The 17768-nt window shown below is 37.2% G+C and overlaps 1 protein-coding gene and 1 pseudogene across 2 annotated transcripts; one reads left to right on the top strand and one right to left on the bottom strand.

The window, feature by feature from the left end:
- Positions 1–928: 928 nt before the first annotated feature.
- Positions 929–10435, bottom strand: LOC137730847 (TNF receptor-associated factor homolog 1a). Of its 2 annotated transcripts, none has more exons than XM_068469836.2 (13): positions 10261–10435; positions 9221–9437; positions 8548–8659; positions 7673–7761; positions 7515–7583; positions 7292–7421; positions 6677–6835; positions 6001–6349; positions 5238–5350; positions 4240–4390; positions 3072–3541; positions 2784–2991; positions 929–2503 (listed from the first exon to the last, which is right to left on the bottom strand). In XM_068469836.2, the coding sequence occupies exons 2-13, from the start codon at positions 9396–9398 to the stop codon at positions 1118–1120; spliced, it is 3414 nt and encodes a 1137-aa protein (XP_068325937.2). In that variant the 5' UTR covers positions 9399–9437; positions 10261–10435; the 3' UTR covers positions 929–1117. The 2 variants fall into 2 exon arrangements, with proteins under 2 accessions (XP_068325937.2, XP_088543574.1); XM_088687448.1 differs by having other exon boundaries at positions 4240–4387; positions 10261–10421.
- A 3248-nt stretch (positions 10436–13683) lies between these two features.
- LOC148690025 (zinc finger BED domain-containing protein RICESLEEPER 1-like) lies at positions 13684–16039 on the top strand (annotated as a pseudogene).
- Positions 16040–17768: the final 1729 nt, after the last annotated feature.

The raw sequence follows: 17768 nt of genomic DNA on the forward strand, positions 1-17768 counted from the left end.
ATTATAATATCTGGATTTAGATTAAATGATATGCATATCATTTATTCTTATAGTAACACATAAAATAATACAACATGAATTGTGTTTCCTATTAAAAAAAAACAAAAAAGGAACTTTAACAAAAAACTCTCAATATTGTTCACTTTAACGAAAAACCACATTTTTACACTAAAAAGTTAATCCTGGTACTATCGTTAAACTCAGTTTTCAAGCTTTTTTCAGTAGTTATCCTAAAAGAAAAATCCAATAAATACGTGATATATGAATATAGTCCAAATCGTTTAGTGGTATAGGAAAGTTCCTGGGACTCGACGCTATTGGACATAAAACAAACTATGGAGTCATCCATTACGATAGGTAAAAAAAATCCAATTCCAAAAGGGACTACTCTCTCGGATGGGGATAAATTAAAACATAACTGTTTCTTTCTTCAACACCTCATCAAAGAAAAGAGTGTCAAACTTTTCACATGAAGTAATATTTAAACAGGGCAAAATCTTGAATGTAGCCGGTTCACTATTCCCATCTCTCTCTCACGTGATGAAAGAAGAGAAATGACATAGGAAAATAGGTACGTGGTAGAAATCTCTCCTCAAATGAGACCTATTAATTTAATTTTGACCCGAACAAGCTTTTGTCAATAGTCCTGCCAATGGTATGCAATGTTGACAACTAGTAGTCAATGTTTAAACCATGTACTCTTTTCAATGGTTTGTATCTGTTCAAATCCGTTGTGGCTCTGCCGGAAATTGTGTGCCAGGAGCATGACGCAACCGAGAGAACGAGGCACGTAGCGAATAGGAGCTTGATACTTGGGGACAACATCACAGTAGTAAAAAACTTTCACTCAACACGGTGGGACCATAAAGTGTTTAAGAGAAAAAGTTTGAAGCCTGCTTCTTCAACCGAGAACCGTGAAACCCCGGGATATAAACCAAGCCTTCATTTCTAACTTAAGAAAGGGGTGGAAGAAACACTCTTTACAAAATGTTTTCTTATGGAAAAGATTACAACCTCACTCCAAATGTAATGACCCAGCAATTTCCTCGAATACATTATTACAACGGACAGTGACCCACTAGTGTGCCGGCAGGCTCCATCGTTCATTCATTCTCTTTCACTGTCCGTTAGAAGGCCGGAATACGGTGTAACCATTCGCCCCGCATGCCATATTCGAATATTCTGGATTGTAGTATGGGTAACCATCAGGTTCTGTGTTCCTCATGCCAAGTTGAGATAGATCAGAACCAGCCATTGCCCACTGGTTAGGAACTAACCCATCAAGTGGCCCATTCACATAAGGTAGCGAACCAGCTTGCGGAGTAAATTCCCTAAGTGGTTCGAAATGGCCCCCTAGTGTGTAGCCCCTCTGGTACCCATCATCTTGGTAACTCCGTGTTCTCTCAAACCTACATGAGCTGGTTGCAGATCCCATGTCATTAGATATGCCCAAATCGCCAGGGTAAGAAAACTGCCGATTTAAGTTACTTGGCCCATTACCGAAGGACTGAAAGGCAGAGCTTCCTCTAGCTGCACCAAAGCCATGTTCATCATCAAGCAGATCATTGATGATATCAAGGTGTGGGAACTCATCTGCCGATACACCCTGGGTCTGGCGCCCAGATGTACAGGCTGGGAACTCAGTAGACAAGTGTTCCCTTTGCCCGCCATGTAAAGGATGGAAGTAGTCGAAATTTTGATCATTATGCAAGGAGGAGGGATCATAGTTCATGCCTTTGCTCGATTCCCGTTGACAATTATCCATCCACTGGGGTCCATTATGCAACACATCCCGCGTCACCGTGCCAAACGGGAAGCCTGCCTTAATTGGGCTTGGGTCCATCATATCAGAGCTCCGAGGTAAGAACATTGGAGCAGATACCAAGGCTGGTGACTGAGAGTATACTGGGGATGGGCTCACTCCCGAACTTGGGGAGTTCGTATGTGCGAGACCAGTTGAACCTGAAGCAACATGGTTACCCAGTATGGCATTTCTATATGACTGGGGAACATAACTATGAGTTGCTGGCGATGGATCAGGCCCCAACCGGCCAGCTGCACTTACTGAACGGGCAAGCTGAGGAGCAGTTTGAGCTTGAACTGTAGGCACAACAGTAGAAGTAGGCCTCGGACCAGGAACAAGAGGAGCACTGGAAGGCCTAGACATCACAGGCATTTGCTGTGCCATGGCTTTTTCAGCTGGTTTTGGAGTAGTAGGCTTCTGAGTCTGAGGTTTGGACATGCCATTATTCTGCGGTGAAGTAGTCAAAGGTACCACTCTCAGAGTCTGTTGTGCACCACTTGAGGATCCTTTTCTAAGTGGAATAGATTCTACAACAGCACTACTCTGGCTATCTGACTTCGGTGGACCATTCAGGGGCACATCTTTAGAAGGGCTTCCAGGAGAGGATGTTACTGCTGGTGTCTTGTCTTTCAAAGGTCTTTCTAAATCAACCCCATCATTGATAGTCAATTTTTTCTGCAGAGATGCAACTTCTTCCTCCTGTTATACACCACGTGCAAAAAAATTATGTCACTCATGGATAATAAAAAATAAAAATAAAAGAAATTGCAATTAATGCTGACAAGTTTAGGGTTTAGGGATAGCAAGGAATAATGAAAATATTCCAGATGCAAGAGGAAACATTGAGGACACTGACTTAAACAAATTATGGTGTTAAAAATACAAGTGATGGGCCAACAACAGCAACAAACTCTTCAAAATCAGGTGGACACCATAAAAATTCTACAGAAAAAAAAAAAAAAAAAAAAAAAATACCCACCTTCTTAACGACATGCTGCTCCGGCCATTTAATCCGATCCTGCAATGAGTGAACAGCAGGCTCTGACTCCGATTCACCAGCCTTACTACTACTTCCAGAAGCATCATTCTGATATCCTGCATCCGCTACAGGCCCAGAAGGCTGACTTTCTGTCCCGTTTGGCCAACTGTTCCTGTCACTTGTTGCCTTGGTGCGTTGGTGTTTCCCCCTGCAATTTTGAATTCAGTACATTGATTAAGAGCCTTGTATAATCAAGTTCAGAGCACGATATGTAAGCTATATATTTACCTGCTAGGAGATTTCTGGTTGTTGCAGCTAGATAATGAGTTCCCCTTATATGACCCATTCATTACCACTGATGGGACAGAATCTGTAGAACATGTTGAGGAACTATCGTCCATCACAGATTGACTCTTTCTTTCAGATACTCCGTTTTGCAAGGATGACAGTACAGTAATACCACTGCTACTAGCTTCTGTGAGATGATGGACTTCTGATGCGTCGGTATCCCAATTTATTGGACCAGCATCTCTGTCTTCAGAATCAAGCGGAGGTACTTCAGCAACACCATCCACTGAATCAGACACATCAGATACATCTTCCAGCGTATCTGGCTTTTCAAGTACAGGTTGTTCTTCATCCCGTGTGTAGTCTTTCATTTCTTCAGTAGGGTGTTCTTGTTTCTCTTGTGCTACTACATCGGGTCTTTCCTCCCTCCCTTTGTCCTTACCCTTCCGGTTGTTCTTTTTCTGTTTAGCCTGTAGAAAAGAAGCCAAGGGAGGTGTGTGAGCAATCAATGGGAAAAATAAGGAAACACTTTTGACAAATGCAACCAATAACCCTTTCTCCTTATTGCAGTGGTTTCAATTTCAACTACGGTTAACAAAAAAGTAGCATCATATAATAGATTATCGTTTCCACCCTAGAGTGGGAAAATAATTTTTTCAACTATCTAAAAGACCCAAATAGAAGATTAGAAGGTAAGATTAGTTAAAAATGGATCCCACATGGCAGTCTCGTCTTCAAAGTGGCAAGATATGAACCAAATGAAGCCAAAAGATAACATTGTTCATAAAGACACGCACCCTATCCAGTATCCATGGAAATAGACTTGGCCGGTATCCATGGAAATAGACTTGGCAATATTCCTAAACATATCCATTCCAATAAAGGCTACTAGAAAAACATTTAATTCCCATGAAGCTGCTTTTTCCCACATAGTAATCCTAAAAATTATTGTGCTACTAACTAACCGTTTGGTGTTTTTGAATGAGGAAAGGAATTAATATGTCATCAACAAATACAGCATTGCAGCTGCCAACTGTTGAGCCATATGGTGTTATACTCACAACTGATTCACATTAATAGGCCAGTTCGGAATATCATAATCCTCTTAACTACTCTGAAAAGTCGCATTTACATTCTAAACAAGATATTACATAGAACAGAATCAAACCTGTTTTTTCTTTGCCTTCTTTTCCTTTTCAGTAGCTCCTCGCTTTGCCTTCTGCTCACTTTCAGCCAGCCATGCTGCTTCTTCCTCACGGATGAGTTCCTCTTGCCTCTTCAATGCAACAGATTCATGATAAGCAACTTCAATTTTGCTGCTGCATGTAAATAGGACAAAGAATGACACCATCAATAAGAATAGGCAAGTAAATATGATTATCACGTGACTGTTGAAAAGAGTGATGTACAATTGGTTTTCATAGTCCAAATTCCGAAATTATCAACAATCATCCACCAAGGGAATATTCATAATCCAAAATGTAAATACTTGAATTCCACTAATAAAAAATTGCTAACTTCATTAGAACGCCAAATGCGCACTCTTAACCTGTTACAAGGTAAAATAAGCCCAAAACGAAAAAGAACTGTTATTTTCACTAGGCAAGGATTCTAACTATGAAGCCATTCCACATTACCAAAGGAGATATCATTAACTAGATAATATGCAATAATTTGCAAAAAAATTATCAACAATGAAAATCCATATCTTACTTCTTAATGTGTACTCATAGTGCAGGATCCAAAAATCCCTTATCACACATGGGCGATGATCTAAATTACATCATTTTTAATTCCAGCCACAAGGCAGCAGCTTAGTTCAAAGTACTTGAATGAATCATTCATCATAACTCTACCTATTTCAATTTGTGTAGTATACCAGGAACCACAATCCTAAAAGAAACATGGCATGCCACGTCCTATGAAAGAAAATATATAAATGAAAATTTGATGATAGCACAATAATAAGGACCCATATCCATTACCAACCAAAATTTTCACTAACAGATTAAATCATAAACCATAAGTCTCCTACCATTTAGTATGAAACATACCCACAATATATATGTAGTAGAATTCGCAACTGATTTAAAATAAAGAAGGCCAAGGAACAATCTTCAAATATTACATAAACAAGAAAAGAATATATTAGGACTAATAGAACACCTGAAAATATGAGTAAGGACAAATATTTCTACAGTCCTACGACCCAATTCCGTAAGACGCCTTTCATCCCGCTCAATAGAATCTTTGTTGAAGTCCTCTCCAGAATTTCCATCCTGATGGAATAGCAGAATGATTGTTCAGAAATCATGCAATTAAAAGAGTGGAAACTAAACATATATTACACATCCTCACCAACAGCTATAATATGTTCTTTATTTGCTACAAAACCTATTAAATTCCTATTCATATTAATTTTGCACTCCCTTGAAGGCTTGAAGTGAGACTAGAACATATTGATCTTAGCCCTTCGAATGAGTTTTGACTAGAACAACAAAAACCTTGAACAGTGAGTTAACCAGTCAGTGAACAAGATATACTAGACTACTAAAATTTATTCAGAGAATAATGGCTTTCAATATATCCACATTTCCGATAGCAGTGAGGAGAAGCCTAATTCTGGACAAGCATTGTGGGAATAAAGGGTATAGAGTTTCCTTTTACGGTCAGAAGGTAGAAAGAACTGTAAACCAAAAATCCTAGGTTGAGACGAACTTCTTGTTGTTAGACAAGTCTTTTCCTAACCAGATAATATTTTCCAATACCCTGAACATAAATGTAGCTGACAATATGAAATATCTACAAAAAAAAAAAAAAAAAAAAAAGGAATTGAATCCTCTATACCACACAACCAACAACCGAGATTTAAACGCATCAGACCAACCAACCAAACATCATTGCTTAGTATAGGATGTTAGCTACTCACTTTTGTACGATTTTGAGGACCCTTCTCATCTTTTGGAGGTAATGGTTCCAAGGCAGCCCTCTCAAGTAGCATCAGAACATCATCCACCAATACAAACATATCTTTCTCTACACGAACAATTGGCGCTCGCACTTCTTCAGTATCCAATAGTTTCACATTACTTTTCTTCGACTTAGTTTGGCCTTCAAGAGCCTTTAAACCACTATACAATGAGTCCATTACCAACGTAGATGTGACTTCTTTCTCAATAAAAAAGTGCTTAACAACTACTTTCAGGACTGCATACATCTTCTCCCTTGACATACGACGCCTAACATTTTGTTCAATTCCCACCCAGAAGGAGCAGAAGCTGCGACCACATCAAAGGAAATGTTATCAAGAAATGAATTACATGTAACCACTAACCAAGTAACCAGTAAGTGAATAAATGTACAAACATATGCAGACATACATGCGTCCAAGAACACACATGAACCCAAGTGACCATGTTACTAAAAATCCAGCAGATAGCAAAAATTTCATTAAATTCATACCAAGTCACATTTACAAGAACCATAAAGCACAGTAAAGGTAAGCTCAAAACATTATGTCTTCCAAAATAGGGAATTGTATAGATAACTCAGTCGTGATCATTCCAAACAGTAACATGATAGAAGTTCCAAAATCAAAGACATACCTTGACCATCTAGCTTTATCCTCTATCAACTTTCCGAGTTTACTTCTTCTCTCTTCCACAAAACGACGGCAAATTTGCTCTACATTTGTCAAGTATACCCTAACAAGTTCTCTCCTATATTGACAATCAAGGCAGCGAAAGGGCCGGTCTGCTTTCTCCCTACAAAACAAGAAGCAAAGAATAGGAATGCTTACAAAGACGAATAAAGTCCATGCAAATGAAAACACCGAAAGCAACATGATAAATTGCCAAAACAATATTCAGCCACCAAAGGTCAAAGTGTGAGTTTAAATGGGGAGCTTCATCGTAAAGCTGGATTTAAAAACAAAATAGGACAACATAAGAGGATGCACTTCAATGTCAAAACAGAGGAGACAGTAACTTACAAAAAACTATAAATAAAAAGTAAAAACTAAATAAATAAAAATCCATAAGAAGTGGATTCCCTTCAATAGACAAGATATAGTGCATTCTTAGCTATAACGTGTCCTTGAATTTGCAAAACATGTGGTTATGTTGAGACCTAACTATGATACTCTTTTTCCGATTATAAGTCAAAAATACAAGATTGGTTCTTCAATAAATCAAATTAGAGCTTAAACAATCATAGAGCACCTGATGACTTGGACTTGCGCCTTTATTATAAGAGTGTCAGCATCAATAAACCCATCTAATACTTTTGACAGCTCCATGAATTTTTTCCATCCCCAGTCATGCTCTTTCTTCCAAAAGCGATGTAATGTATCTACAAAAGTTTTACACATACTCAAACTTGGTAATGGATAAATTAAGAAGCCACTGGAACAAGAAAAAAAAAAAATACTGATTAACAACCAACCAGAATATTTCGACTTCTTAGGGTCTTTATTTACCACAGCTATAGTAAACTGAGCAAAATGGCTCCAACCTGGTAGAGAGACAAACAAGAAATTCCATAATTATACCCCAAACAAAATTGATAATCAAGATAATTCAACAAAGGAAACAATAACACACCTGGAAGAAGTTTGTCATGATGAGCTACACAAAGAAACAAAGAGAGATGGTTGCAAACATCACAACCCTGGGGATAGATCAAGATATACCTGCCACAACAAAAATTTCAAAACTAACTCATCTTATGATGACTGTTTGCCCAAGCCACATGCATCTATCAGCAAATATGCGCCAAACTGAAAGGGTAACTATGTCTCGTGGACATATACATTTCTCACACTGCAGCACTTATGCAACCCTTCAGAAATGAATTCGGGCTACATTCCCTTGGTGGGTACAAAAGGAATCCTGAAGATGTACCCCCAATAGGTTTGCAAAATATAAACACCCATGATTAGAGCATTACATGGTATGTCAAATACATTCACTGTTAAGCATAAGGAAGAGGAAAAGCAGTCTGTAATAGTTCCGCTAATTACTTAACTAATTATTGGTGGGTCTCTTTGCATGTGTTGTCTGGAAAAAGGAGGACTCAATGATTATCAATTCGCCGGAGCCAAAAATTAAAAATACAGTACATGTTATACTAGTTACACAAATCTTTCAAACAGCCATTCTCTGTCCTACAAGCATTCAAATCACAACTTTATGGCAGCGTGTCCATGTAAGAATTTTGTTCAAGGGGCATACCTTCCCCTACATGAATAAATACTACACAACAACAGCAACAACAAAGCCTTATCCCACCAAGTGGGGTCGGGATGATTTGGTTTTGCGCCAACAACAAAGAAAATAAAAACTAACTGATGTCTATGAAAGAATACATGTCTCACCACATACACGGTGAATATGAACAATCTAAACAAGCAAACTAAGGTGATAGCATTTTTGTATGCTCAACATGCACATAAATTAATCATATTCAGAATTCATACCACTTGTAGCCGCCAACCTCAAAAGCATTACTACGAAGTTCCCTTTTGTTAATTTGAGAAAACTTCTCTATCTTCCACGTATATTTTCCGTATAACTCTGACGGCTTTGGCCCTATAAAGTAAGAGGTTTGTGAACATTTAACAAATCATCCAAATAAAATTTGAGAGCAGAAACACTCACTAATAAATGACATGGGAAATGTAGAGTTTCTTATTGCTTACAATAGAATAAAGGAAGACTAAAGTTTCAATCCATGGCAGAGTGAAAGGGTAATTAGAAATGAAATATACCAAAAGATGAATTAAGCCTGTATATCAAATCAGAAATTTGGGAGGAAACGACATTATGAAACTGATACCATGCAGAGATGTGCAGTCAAAAGGAAAGTAAAATTATGCAAGGGCAGGTTTAACAAGATTTTGAAAGAAAAAAAAGAAACTGACTGAAGCCTGTGAAAGTACACTATGTTATTTCACATTTTCAAGTAAAATACATAAATGTATTTGGAAATAACAAAATCATCTGCATAGTAGCTATAAACCATTGGTATCTAGATTTGGTATCTTTTTGATCCATTGATTCAAAATTTCCACAAGCCTGGTATTATTGAAAAAAAAGAATACACATTCTAACACACTAGGCAATTAGCATATGTAGTGCATAAAACAATACCACCATCGTCATCGTCGTCAGAGTCCCAATAAGGGGGCGAAGTAGATGGGGTTCCATTTTCCACCTGCTCAGAGGACCGCCATTCTGCTAAGGCTTCCCCAGAGAGACAACGCTGCCCACTTGAAATCCCCTCCGTAGACCTTCCTGGTCCAGACTCTTCACTAGAAATCCCAGCCATTTTCCACTCCAAAACTCCTGTCCTCACACTTTTCCAACCCTGCTCACATGATAAGAGAAAAACAACCAACAAAGAAATTTATTCACATTAGGATTTCGACCAAAATTGCACGAACAGAAGCATGTACACACTACAAGCGACTTTTCTTTTACTCAATTACACTCTTAAAGAGCCAATAAATAAAACAACACACATCACAACTTTTGAATTTCAGGGGAGAAATGTTAACCAAATTCAAATTTAACAAACTGAATCATCCTTTCTGTCCTGTCTGGTTGCTAGTAAATGTAACGAGAAGACCGTAAAATTTAAAAAAAAAAAGAAAATCAATTTAATTGGGGCCTGACAAAACAAAAATCTCAGCTCAACTGATGCCTAAGAGGATGCCACTTTTACAGCAATCAAGACTTAAGGCAACATAAACGCAATAAATATTAAACTTAGTCATAAATTTCCATGATTTTCTATGCAACAAAACAGCTTATCAGTTACCATTCCCTAAACCAAAAACCCACGTCCGAAAAACCAAAAACCAATAAACCCTAAAATCAAAACTCCAAATACTTAAAGAAACCAAACTGAATTGAAACCAAACAGATTGAAAGCATGAAATTGCTAATCAAAAACCCTAAAAAGTCAGAACCATTTTGATGAACCCAATTGCAGGAAACTCAACCCAATTAAAAACCCACAAAAATCGGAACCAATCAAACTAAGATCGTGGATAATCAATCCCCTTCGACTGCGATCAAATAGAAACCCTATGGACCCTAGAGCGACGAAATTCAAAATAAAAATTACAGAAGGAACAGAAAACGGAATCTCGGAAACGATATCCAATAGATCGAATGGTGGTACAAACCTGCAACGAAGACTAGAGCTTATTCACAATGGCCAACGGAAGCTCTGAGATTCTAGAGAGAGAGAGAGGAAGAGAGAAAAAGAGAGATGGGTCGAAGGAGCAGGGGGGAGAGAGAGAGAGAGAGAGAGAGAGAGAGAGAGAGTTGGGCAAGGGCGGAACCCAAAAAAGAAAATCTAATTTTATTTAATTTAGATTTTTCGATTTTTCATTTTATTGAATTTTGATTAATTATTTTTCTTTTTTTAGAAATTGAAATTTTACTTTTCTTTTTTCCCTCTGTTAATATGATTTTTTTTTTGTTTGAGGAATTAATTTTAATTACTGAAATGTGAATAATTAAAGGAATACATAATTGAGAAAACTAAAATTGATGATCGTACAAGTAAAAAGAAGGGGATACAGGGTTACATAGGGTCGGTGACAAATGCGGGGGAGTATAACAAAGAGTAGTTTTATTGGCCTTGCACCTTGTGGGACCCGTTTTATTCTTAAGTTAACGAGGTCGTCTTAGGTTTACTTGCAACTCCGGGTTTAAGGTTGGTTTAGTATTGTTGTACTTTGAAGAAAAAATACTGTTTCTGCTGTGCTGTGAGAATAAGCTCATTTTTGCTGCTTCGAGTTTTCAGCTTTTTTCGCCCAAAACTGTAAAAATAAGTTGTTTTTAAGTGTTCACCAAACACATTTTTGAACTCCACGTTTTTTAATACCCACTTTTTATAAAAGCACCTCAGTACCAAACTACTTAAAAGCATGGACTTTCTAGATGGTGTCTAAGAGCTGGTTTGGTATTGTTGTGCTTTGAAAAGAAAAAAAAATGCTTCTGCTGTGCTGTGAGAATAAGCTCATTTTTATTGTTTCACGTTTTCAGCTTTTTTCACCCAAAATTGTGAAAATAAGTTGTTTATAAGTGTTTACCAAACACCTTTTTGAGCTCAGCTTTTTTTTATGCCCACTTTTTGTAAAAGCACATCAGTACCAAACCAGTATTTACCATCATAGTTCATTTGGGATTGAATAAATTTTTTCAAAAACAACATTTAAAAAAACAGGAACTTAATTGTGTTTGGTAAATAAAAAATGATTTTTTTCCTTCAAAATCATGGGTCCAAAACAGCTGAAAAGGAAGCAACTATACACATGCTTTTGAAAAAGAAAAAAAATTTATTGAAGGCAGGTCGAATACCTTTCATATTGACAATCTTATTCTTTTTTTGCTAAAAATAATTTTAGCAGTATAGTTAACCAAACATTTACCTGCTTCTGTTCATGGTTGTTTATTTTCACAACACAACTGAAGCAATTTTGAAAAAAAAAACATAGCAGAAGCAGTTTTAAAAAATTAAAAAAAAAAAAAAACACAGCAATTCCAAACTAGCCCTAAGTTTGAAAAATTCATCTCAATCACACTCCCTATCATGCTTAGGCTATCTTTAGTGGAGATATCAAATATCATTTTTACAGTTGATACGGTAAAATAACATTTTGAAAATCTTCTATTCTCACTAATCAAAAGTGTACTGCACACACATCCTTTTTTACATCCCACACGTCCTTTTTAATTTCTAGCATGAGGATCGAATGAATTGAAAAATATTAAAAAAACATAGATTAACAAGGGGTTTGTGGGAAGTAAAAATGTATGTGGATAGAACCCCTAAAATGATCAATAAGTGAAGGAAAAATAAAGAAATATGTGAGTTCAACATTAAATAAAACTAAAACAAAAATTGGCACTGCCTTCAAATTTGGCAGCAAAGTGGAGAATCGATCCACATAAGATTTTGACATCTCTTTTGGAACAAAAAAAAACCATATTTTTTTTGTCAAAACAATCCACGTAGGATTTTTACATTTTCTTTGAAGATACTCTTAGGATAGCTAAATTGTTAGGAGCTCTTAAAATGTGGAAAGTCACTAGTGAGTGAGGAGCTCAAATAATAATTAATATTATTTTTATGATAATTAAAATAAATAAAAATTGTATTTCTAATAGGTCATAATTAGGGCTGGAAAAAAATCCCAAAAATCCCAAACCAAACCGAAAAATTCCCGAAACCAAACCGAGAAATGCCTAAACCGAAATTCCCGAAAATTTCGGTACGGGAATCAGTCTCAAGTTTTTGGGATTTCGGTAATCCCATACCGAACCAAAAAAATATATATATATATTAATTAATTTTTAAATATATATTTAGAATTTTAATAGCCATTGGATCCTGTTGAGATTTAATCTCAACCGTTGCATATAAATCAAAGTTATCAACTCGTGTCTGACTCTCTCTCTCTGTCTCGGTCTCTCGACATTGACTCACCTTACCTCATACCTAAACCTCACCTCAGTATCTCTTCGTCGATTTGCCTCTCCTCCCATATCCGTCGCCTAAATCCCGAATTTACCCACACTAGTCCACATTCCTCTCAGTCCTCAGTCCTCACTCCTCACCTGAATCACGCCTTCACCCACTGTCCATACCACCCGAATTTGGCTCCTGAATCAAGCTCTCGGTCTTAATCTGCACTTCTCCTCACTGCAAAAGGTAAGAAATTCCTGCAATAAACTCAACCAAAGTTCATACAAATTGTTTGATTTCAAATTCGATTAGAGATTTTGAATTTGGGTTTCTGAATTAGGAATTTCTAAAATTAGGGTTTCTGAATTAGGGCTTGGAATTAGGGATTTTGAATCGACGGAGAGGTTACAGTCTAGAGGGAATGAGAGGTTAAAGGGGGGAAGGAGCTTGACTTAAATGTTTTCTAAAATACCTTCTACAACAATGTCTGCAAGTAGATATGAAAACCATACGTTTATCAGTAACAACAGCTTACAAAACATATTGATTGCAGGGAAGTAGATTAAAAAGTTAGTCAAAAATGTTATTATGCTACAATGATTTATCAATTTTCTTTTGTTGTCCATATACAGATTCTTGAAAACATATTCCAAATGTTTCTTGTGCTAAGCTGGCAAAAATCGAATAAGTATCTAACTCAAATGTATCCTTCTACCAGCATAAAATCAGTAATTAAACGATACAACAAAGCAAAAGATGAGCACTACCAATTTGGGAATCCAGCTTATGAGGTTAAGGTATTTTTCAGTTCCCTGTCCTGCAGCAGTTTTATTGATAACTTATCTTCAATACAACATGTGAATTTCTTTTAACAGACGGTTCGAAAATAACAAATAGATCATTTTCTAATAAACCATATTCATCAAAAGATACAGCAAGATATGTATGTAGACATATATCTTTCTTCTATAAATCTAATGACTAACTGGAAACATCCTCTCTCTCTCTCTCTCTCTCTCTCTCTCTCATAATGCATGTACATGTAGTAGTTAATATCTGGAAACATCTACGGTGTGGTGATGAAATGTAGAGATCATAGAGTTGTAGCTCCTTTCCTCCTTATGAATATATATGAATTCTCTTTAATTCTCTTTAATTGTTTCCTCTTACTTTGCACATATTGAATATGTTAATGTTATTGCATTTGAATTGGATATGTGATTTATCGATTGGAATTTGGATATATGTTGAACTGTGGTTATGATATATTAATATGCATTGTTATTTTATTTGTTAGGATGGAAGGGTCTAGTAGCCAATCTAGTACACCTATGGTCTCGGTATTAGGAAAACGAAAACAAACCCAACCTAGTGGTACCCTTCAACTAGGCACTCCCTCACCTCAAGATTATTTGCATAATGATTATTATGAAGATTGTTGGGATGATGATTCAGATGTGGAGGAGGATATTGCATTAGAACAAATAGAAGAAGAAGGGGAAGAGGGAGAAGAGAGGGAAAAGGAAGTAGAAGAAGTAGTGAGACAATGGGATGGTCCTCATCGGAAAAAGGGCAATAGGAGAAAGGGTCCAAGTCCGGCGTGGAACGATGGTAAGAGGGTAACGATCACCGATAATAATGGGGAGAGATTGTTCATGGCCGAATGCAAGCATTGCAAACTCTTAGTACCGACACACCCTAGAACTCATGGAACGGCGGGAATTCTTAAACATTTGAGAAAATGCCCGGGTTCTCGTCTCTTTGAGAATATGGATTCGAACCAACCTACATTGACACAAGCGAGGATGGGAGGTCCAATTGTCACTCACACTTTCAATCAAAAAAGACATGATAGGAGATGTGTGAGGTGAATTATAATAGCGGATATGCCTTTTAGGGTGGTTGATCAAGAGGACTTTCGAGCTTTTATTCATGACTTGAATCCAAAGTACAAACTTGCTAATAGGCATAAGGTGGCAGCGGCGGTTATTTTGAAAAGAAGGCAAAAATAAAATGTGTGATTGAGGGATTGAGAATGAGTATCACAACCGATACTTGGACCTCGATTCCAATGATAAACTACATGGTTATCACGACCCATTTTTTGGACGCTAATTGGGGATTACATAAGAGGATCCTAAACTTTGTCCAAGTTACTTCTCACAAAGGTGATGATATTGAAAGATGTCTAGAGGTTTGCTTGAATGATTGAGGCATAGATAAGGTGTTTAGCATTACTGTTGACAATGCTAGTGCAAATGACACCGTTATTGCATACATGAAAAGAAGACTTAAGTCAAATGGTACTCTTTTACTTAACGGGGCTCACTTGCACATGAGGTGTGCTTGTTACATCCTCAATTTGATAGTTAATGATGGAATGGCAGAGCCTAGTAGGGAGATTGATGCCATAAGAGATTGTGTGAAGTTTATACACTCATCCCCGATAAGGTTGAAGTCTTTTAGGGAATATTGTGTCTTGTTGAGATTTGATAGGACGTCAAGTATCCCTTTTGATGTTGTCACAAGATGGAATACCACGTGTCAAATGCTTAATAGTGCTTTCAAGTTTAAAGAAGTGTTCTCCAAGATGGCATTTGAGTGTGATTCTTTTATTGCTCACTTTAAAGAGAAGGTCTCGAAAGAGGTTGATGGGGTGACAACAAAGGCCAAGCGGGTGGGTCTTCCGGAGGTGGATGATTGGGAAAGGTCGGTGAGTTTTGCTTACTTTCTCAAAAAAATTTATGATGCCACTTTGACATTGAGTGCAACCCTTACTCCAATGTCACACTTAATACTTAGCACTGTGATTGCCTTGCAAGTGGAGATAGAAGAACAAATTTTAAACGCTTCTAATGCCACTTTGCAAAGTGTGGCTACCTTAATGAAGCTCAAGTTTGACAAATATTGGGGTGACATTGAAAAGGTGAATCATATTCTCTTTGTGGCCCAATCACTTGACTCGAGGTACAAATTTGATATGTTAGAGACAAATCTAGAAGAGCTCGGCTATGGATGTGACAAAATAAGGGAGGAGAAAGTAAGGGTTAAAGGCTATGTAACCGAGTTGTATAATACATATAAGGAGGGAGTGGTCCTTAGTGGTAGTAGTACTAGTAGTAGTGCTACCTCAAATGTGGAGCAAAGATCAAATGTTGTACTAGATGATGGGACCGGGGGGGGGGGGGGTATGATAGTAGATATTGATGATGTTGCTTCAAGGATGACAAAGAAGATCCAAAGAAAGAGAACAAAGACACAACAAAATGAGATAGCCAATGAAGTGAATATGTACTTGAATAATCCACATCAAAGCCTAACATATGAGGGTTTCAATCTTTTGGATTGGTGGAAAGGAAATTGTGGTCAATATCCAACTCTTAGTAAAGTTGCTAAGGTTGTATTGGCCCTTCTTAGATGCACCATTGCTAGTGAAAATGCCTTTAGTCTTGGTGGGAGAGTTGTTGATCCTTTTAGAGCTTCCTTAACACCTAAAAACGTTGAGGCTTTAGTGTGTACTAGTGATTAGCTTAGAGGAAAAGAATTTTGTTTCTACAAGGGGCCTACACTTGACGAATTATATTTCTACGAGGAGCTTGAACGCTTAGAAAAAAGTAAGCAAACAATTTAATTTCCTCTTTTATTTTCTTAGTATTTATTATCTATTACTATTAGACTATAATTCAATCTAAATGATTTGTGGTTTATTGTTTTAGGCATGGCTAATTTGGGAGGTGAGGAGAATACAACACAAGAAAATGAAATGCCACCTCCACCTCCACCTCTTCGACCATCTCAAGTTGAGGTTCAACGTCAAAATCAAATTAATTAATCACTACCTCCACAACCACCCATTTTAAGGAGAAGGGCTCAACCATTAATATCAAGGGGAATGGCTCAACCAACGGGAAGAGTACAAGTACCAACACGAAGGGAGCAACCAATAGCATCAACAATATCAAAGGGCCGAAGGGGCCAAAGAGGCCAACAATCTTCATAAACGTTAAGCTTTGCTTTTTTGCTTTTGGTTTGTAGCTTAATTATTTTGAAACTTTGGCTCGTAACTAATTTTTTGCTTTTGTTACTTTATTTATTTTAAAACCTTGGCTTGTAACTAATTTTTTTTGCTTTTGGATTTGTTACTTAATTTATTTTTATTGCATGCATGTCAAGTGTAGTAGAAATTGAATAGGCAGATCACATATGCTATTGTGCACAGATTGTGCATAGATTCAAATTATAGTCCAACAACAGATTGGGCAGTAGATTGGCAGCCTGCCCAAAAGCCCAAAATTTCAATATAAAAGGTTGAATTTTAGCCCAAAAGCATAATATATCAAATGTAGTCCAAAAGCTCAAAACCATTTCGGGATTCCCGAAAATTTGGTTTGGGATCGATATTGAATTTGGGATTCCAGAAAATTTTGGTTTGGGAATCGGGACAAGGGTTTCGGTATGGGATCCCATACCGAACCACCCCTAGTCATAATCATCATAAGAATATTGAACATTAGACGTAATATGAGCACTCTTTTTGCGATGGCGCTAGGCTCCTCCTTCCCTGACGAAATTCGAGGAATAGATTACGATGACAGCCTTGAGCCACCATTCATTTACGCCTGACTTCGCAAATTATTACAATATCTCGACTCTATCACATGAAACCTAGATTTACAACGAAATCCATACATTCCAAAATGGTCGTAGGCCATGACCCTACACCCACGCCACTATCTAACCCAGCCCAATATTGGGCTTAGGGGTTTCCATCTCAAGGTGGAGTTTTGGGATTTTTTTCGACCAACCCATAATGGCTCTAAAGAGTTAAATTTAACTTGAAATGGAGAACATGATTAGAGATGCTCTAATGATTTAGGATTAGAATACGTTTAAAACATGATTTCAATGTAAAAAAATAGTGGTTGGATATTTTTTCCCAAATATTTCCTTATGAGTATTATGACAAAAGTGCAAGGTCTCTCAATTCATGAAGGTTTTTGTCTTTATGACAAGCCTTCTAAGCCAAAATGGTCCCTGAGATTTGCATAACACATCACTTTGGTCCCTGAGATTGAAAATCAATAGAAATGGTCCCTGATATTGTCCACCATCTATTATTTTGGTCATTCCGTTTAAAACTTTGTTAAGTGACCTGGAGCTCTTGGCCAAAAGTTAGGACAATTTTCAAAGCTTCGTAACTCAATCGTTTCTTAACCA

The sequence above is a fragment of the Pyrus communis genome, chromosome 16 (assembly GCF_041283825.1).
Source record: "Pyrus communis isolate YQ-2024b chromosome 16, ASM4128382v1, whole genome shotgun sequence".
Lineage (NCBI taxonomy): Eukaryota > Viridiplantae > Streptophyta > Magnoliopsida > Rosales > Rosaceae > Pyrus > Pyrus communis.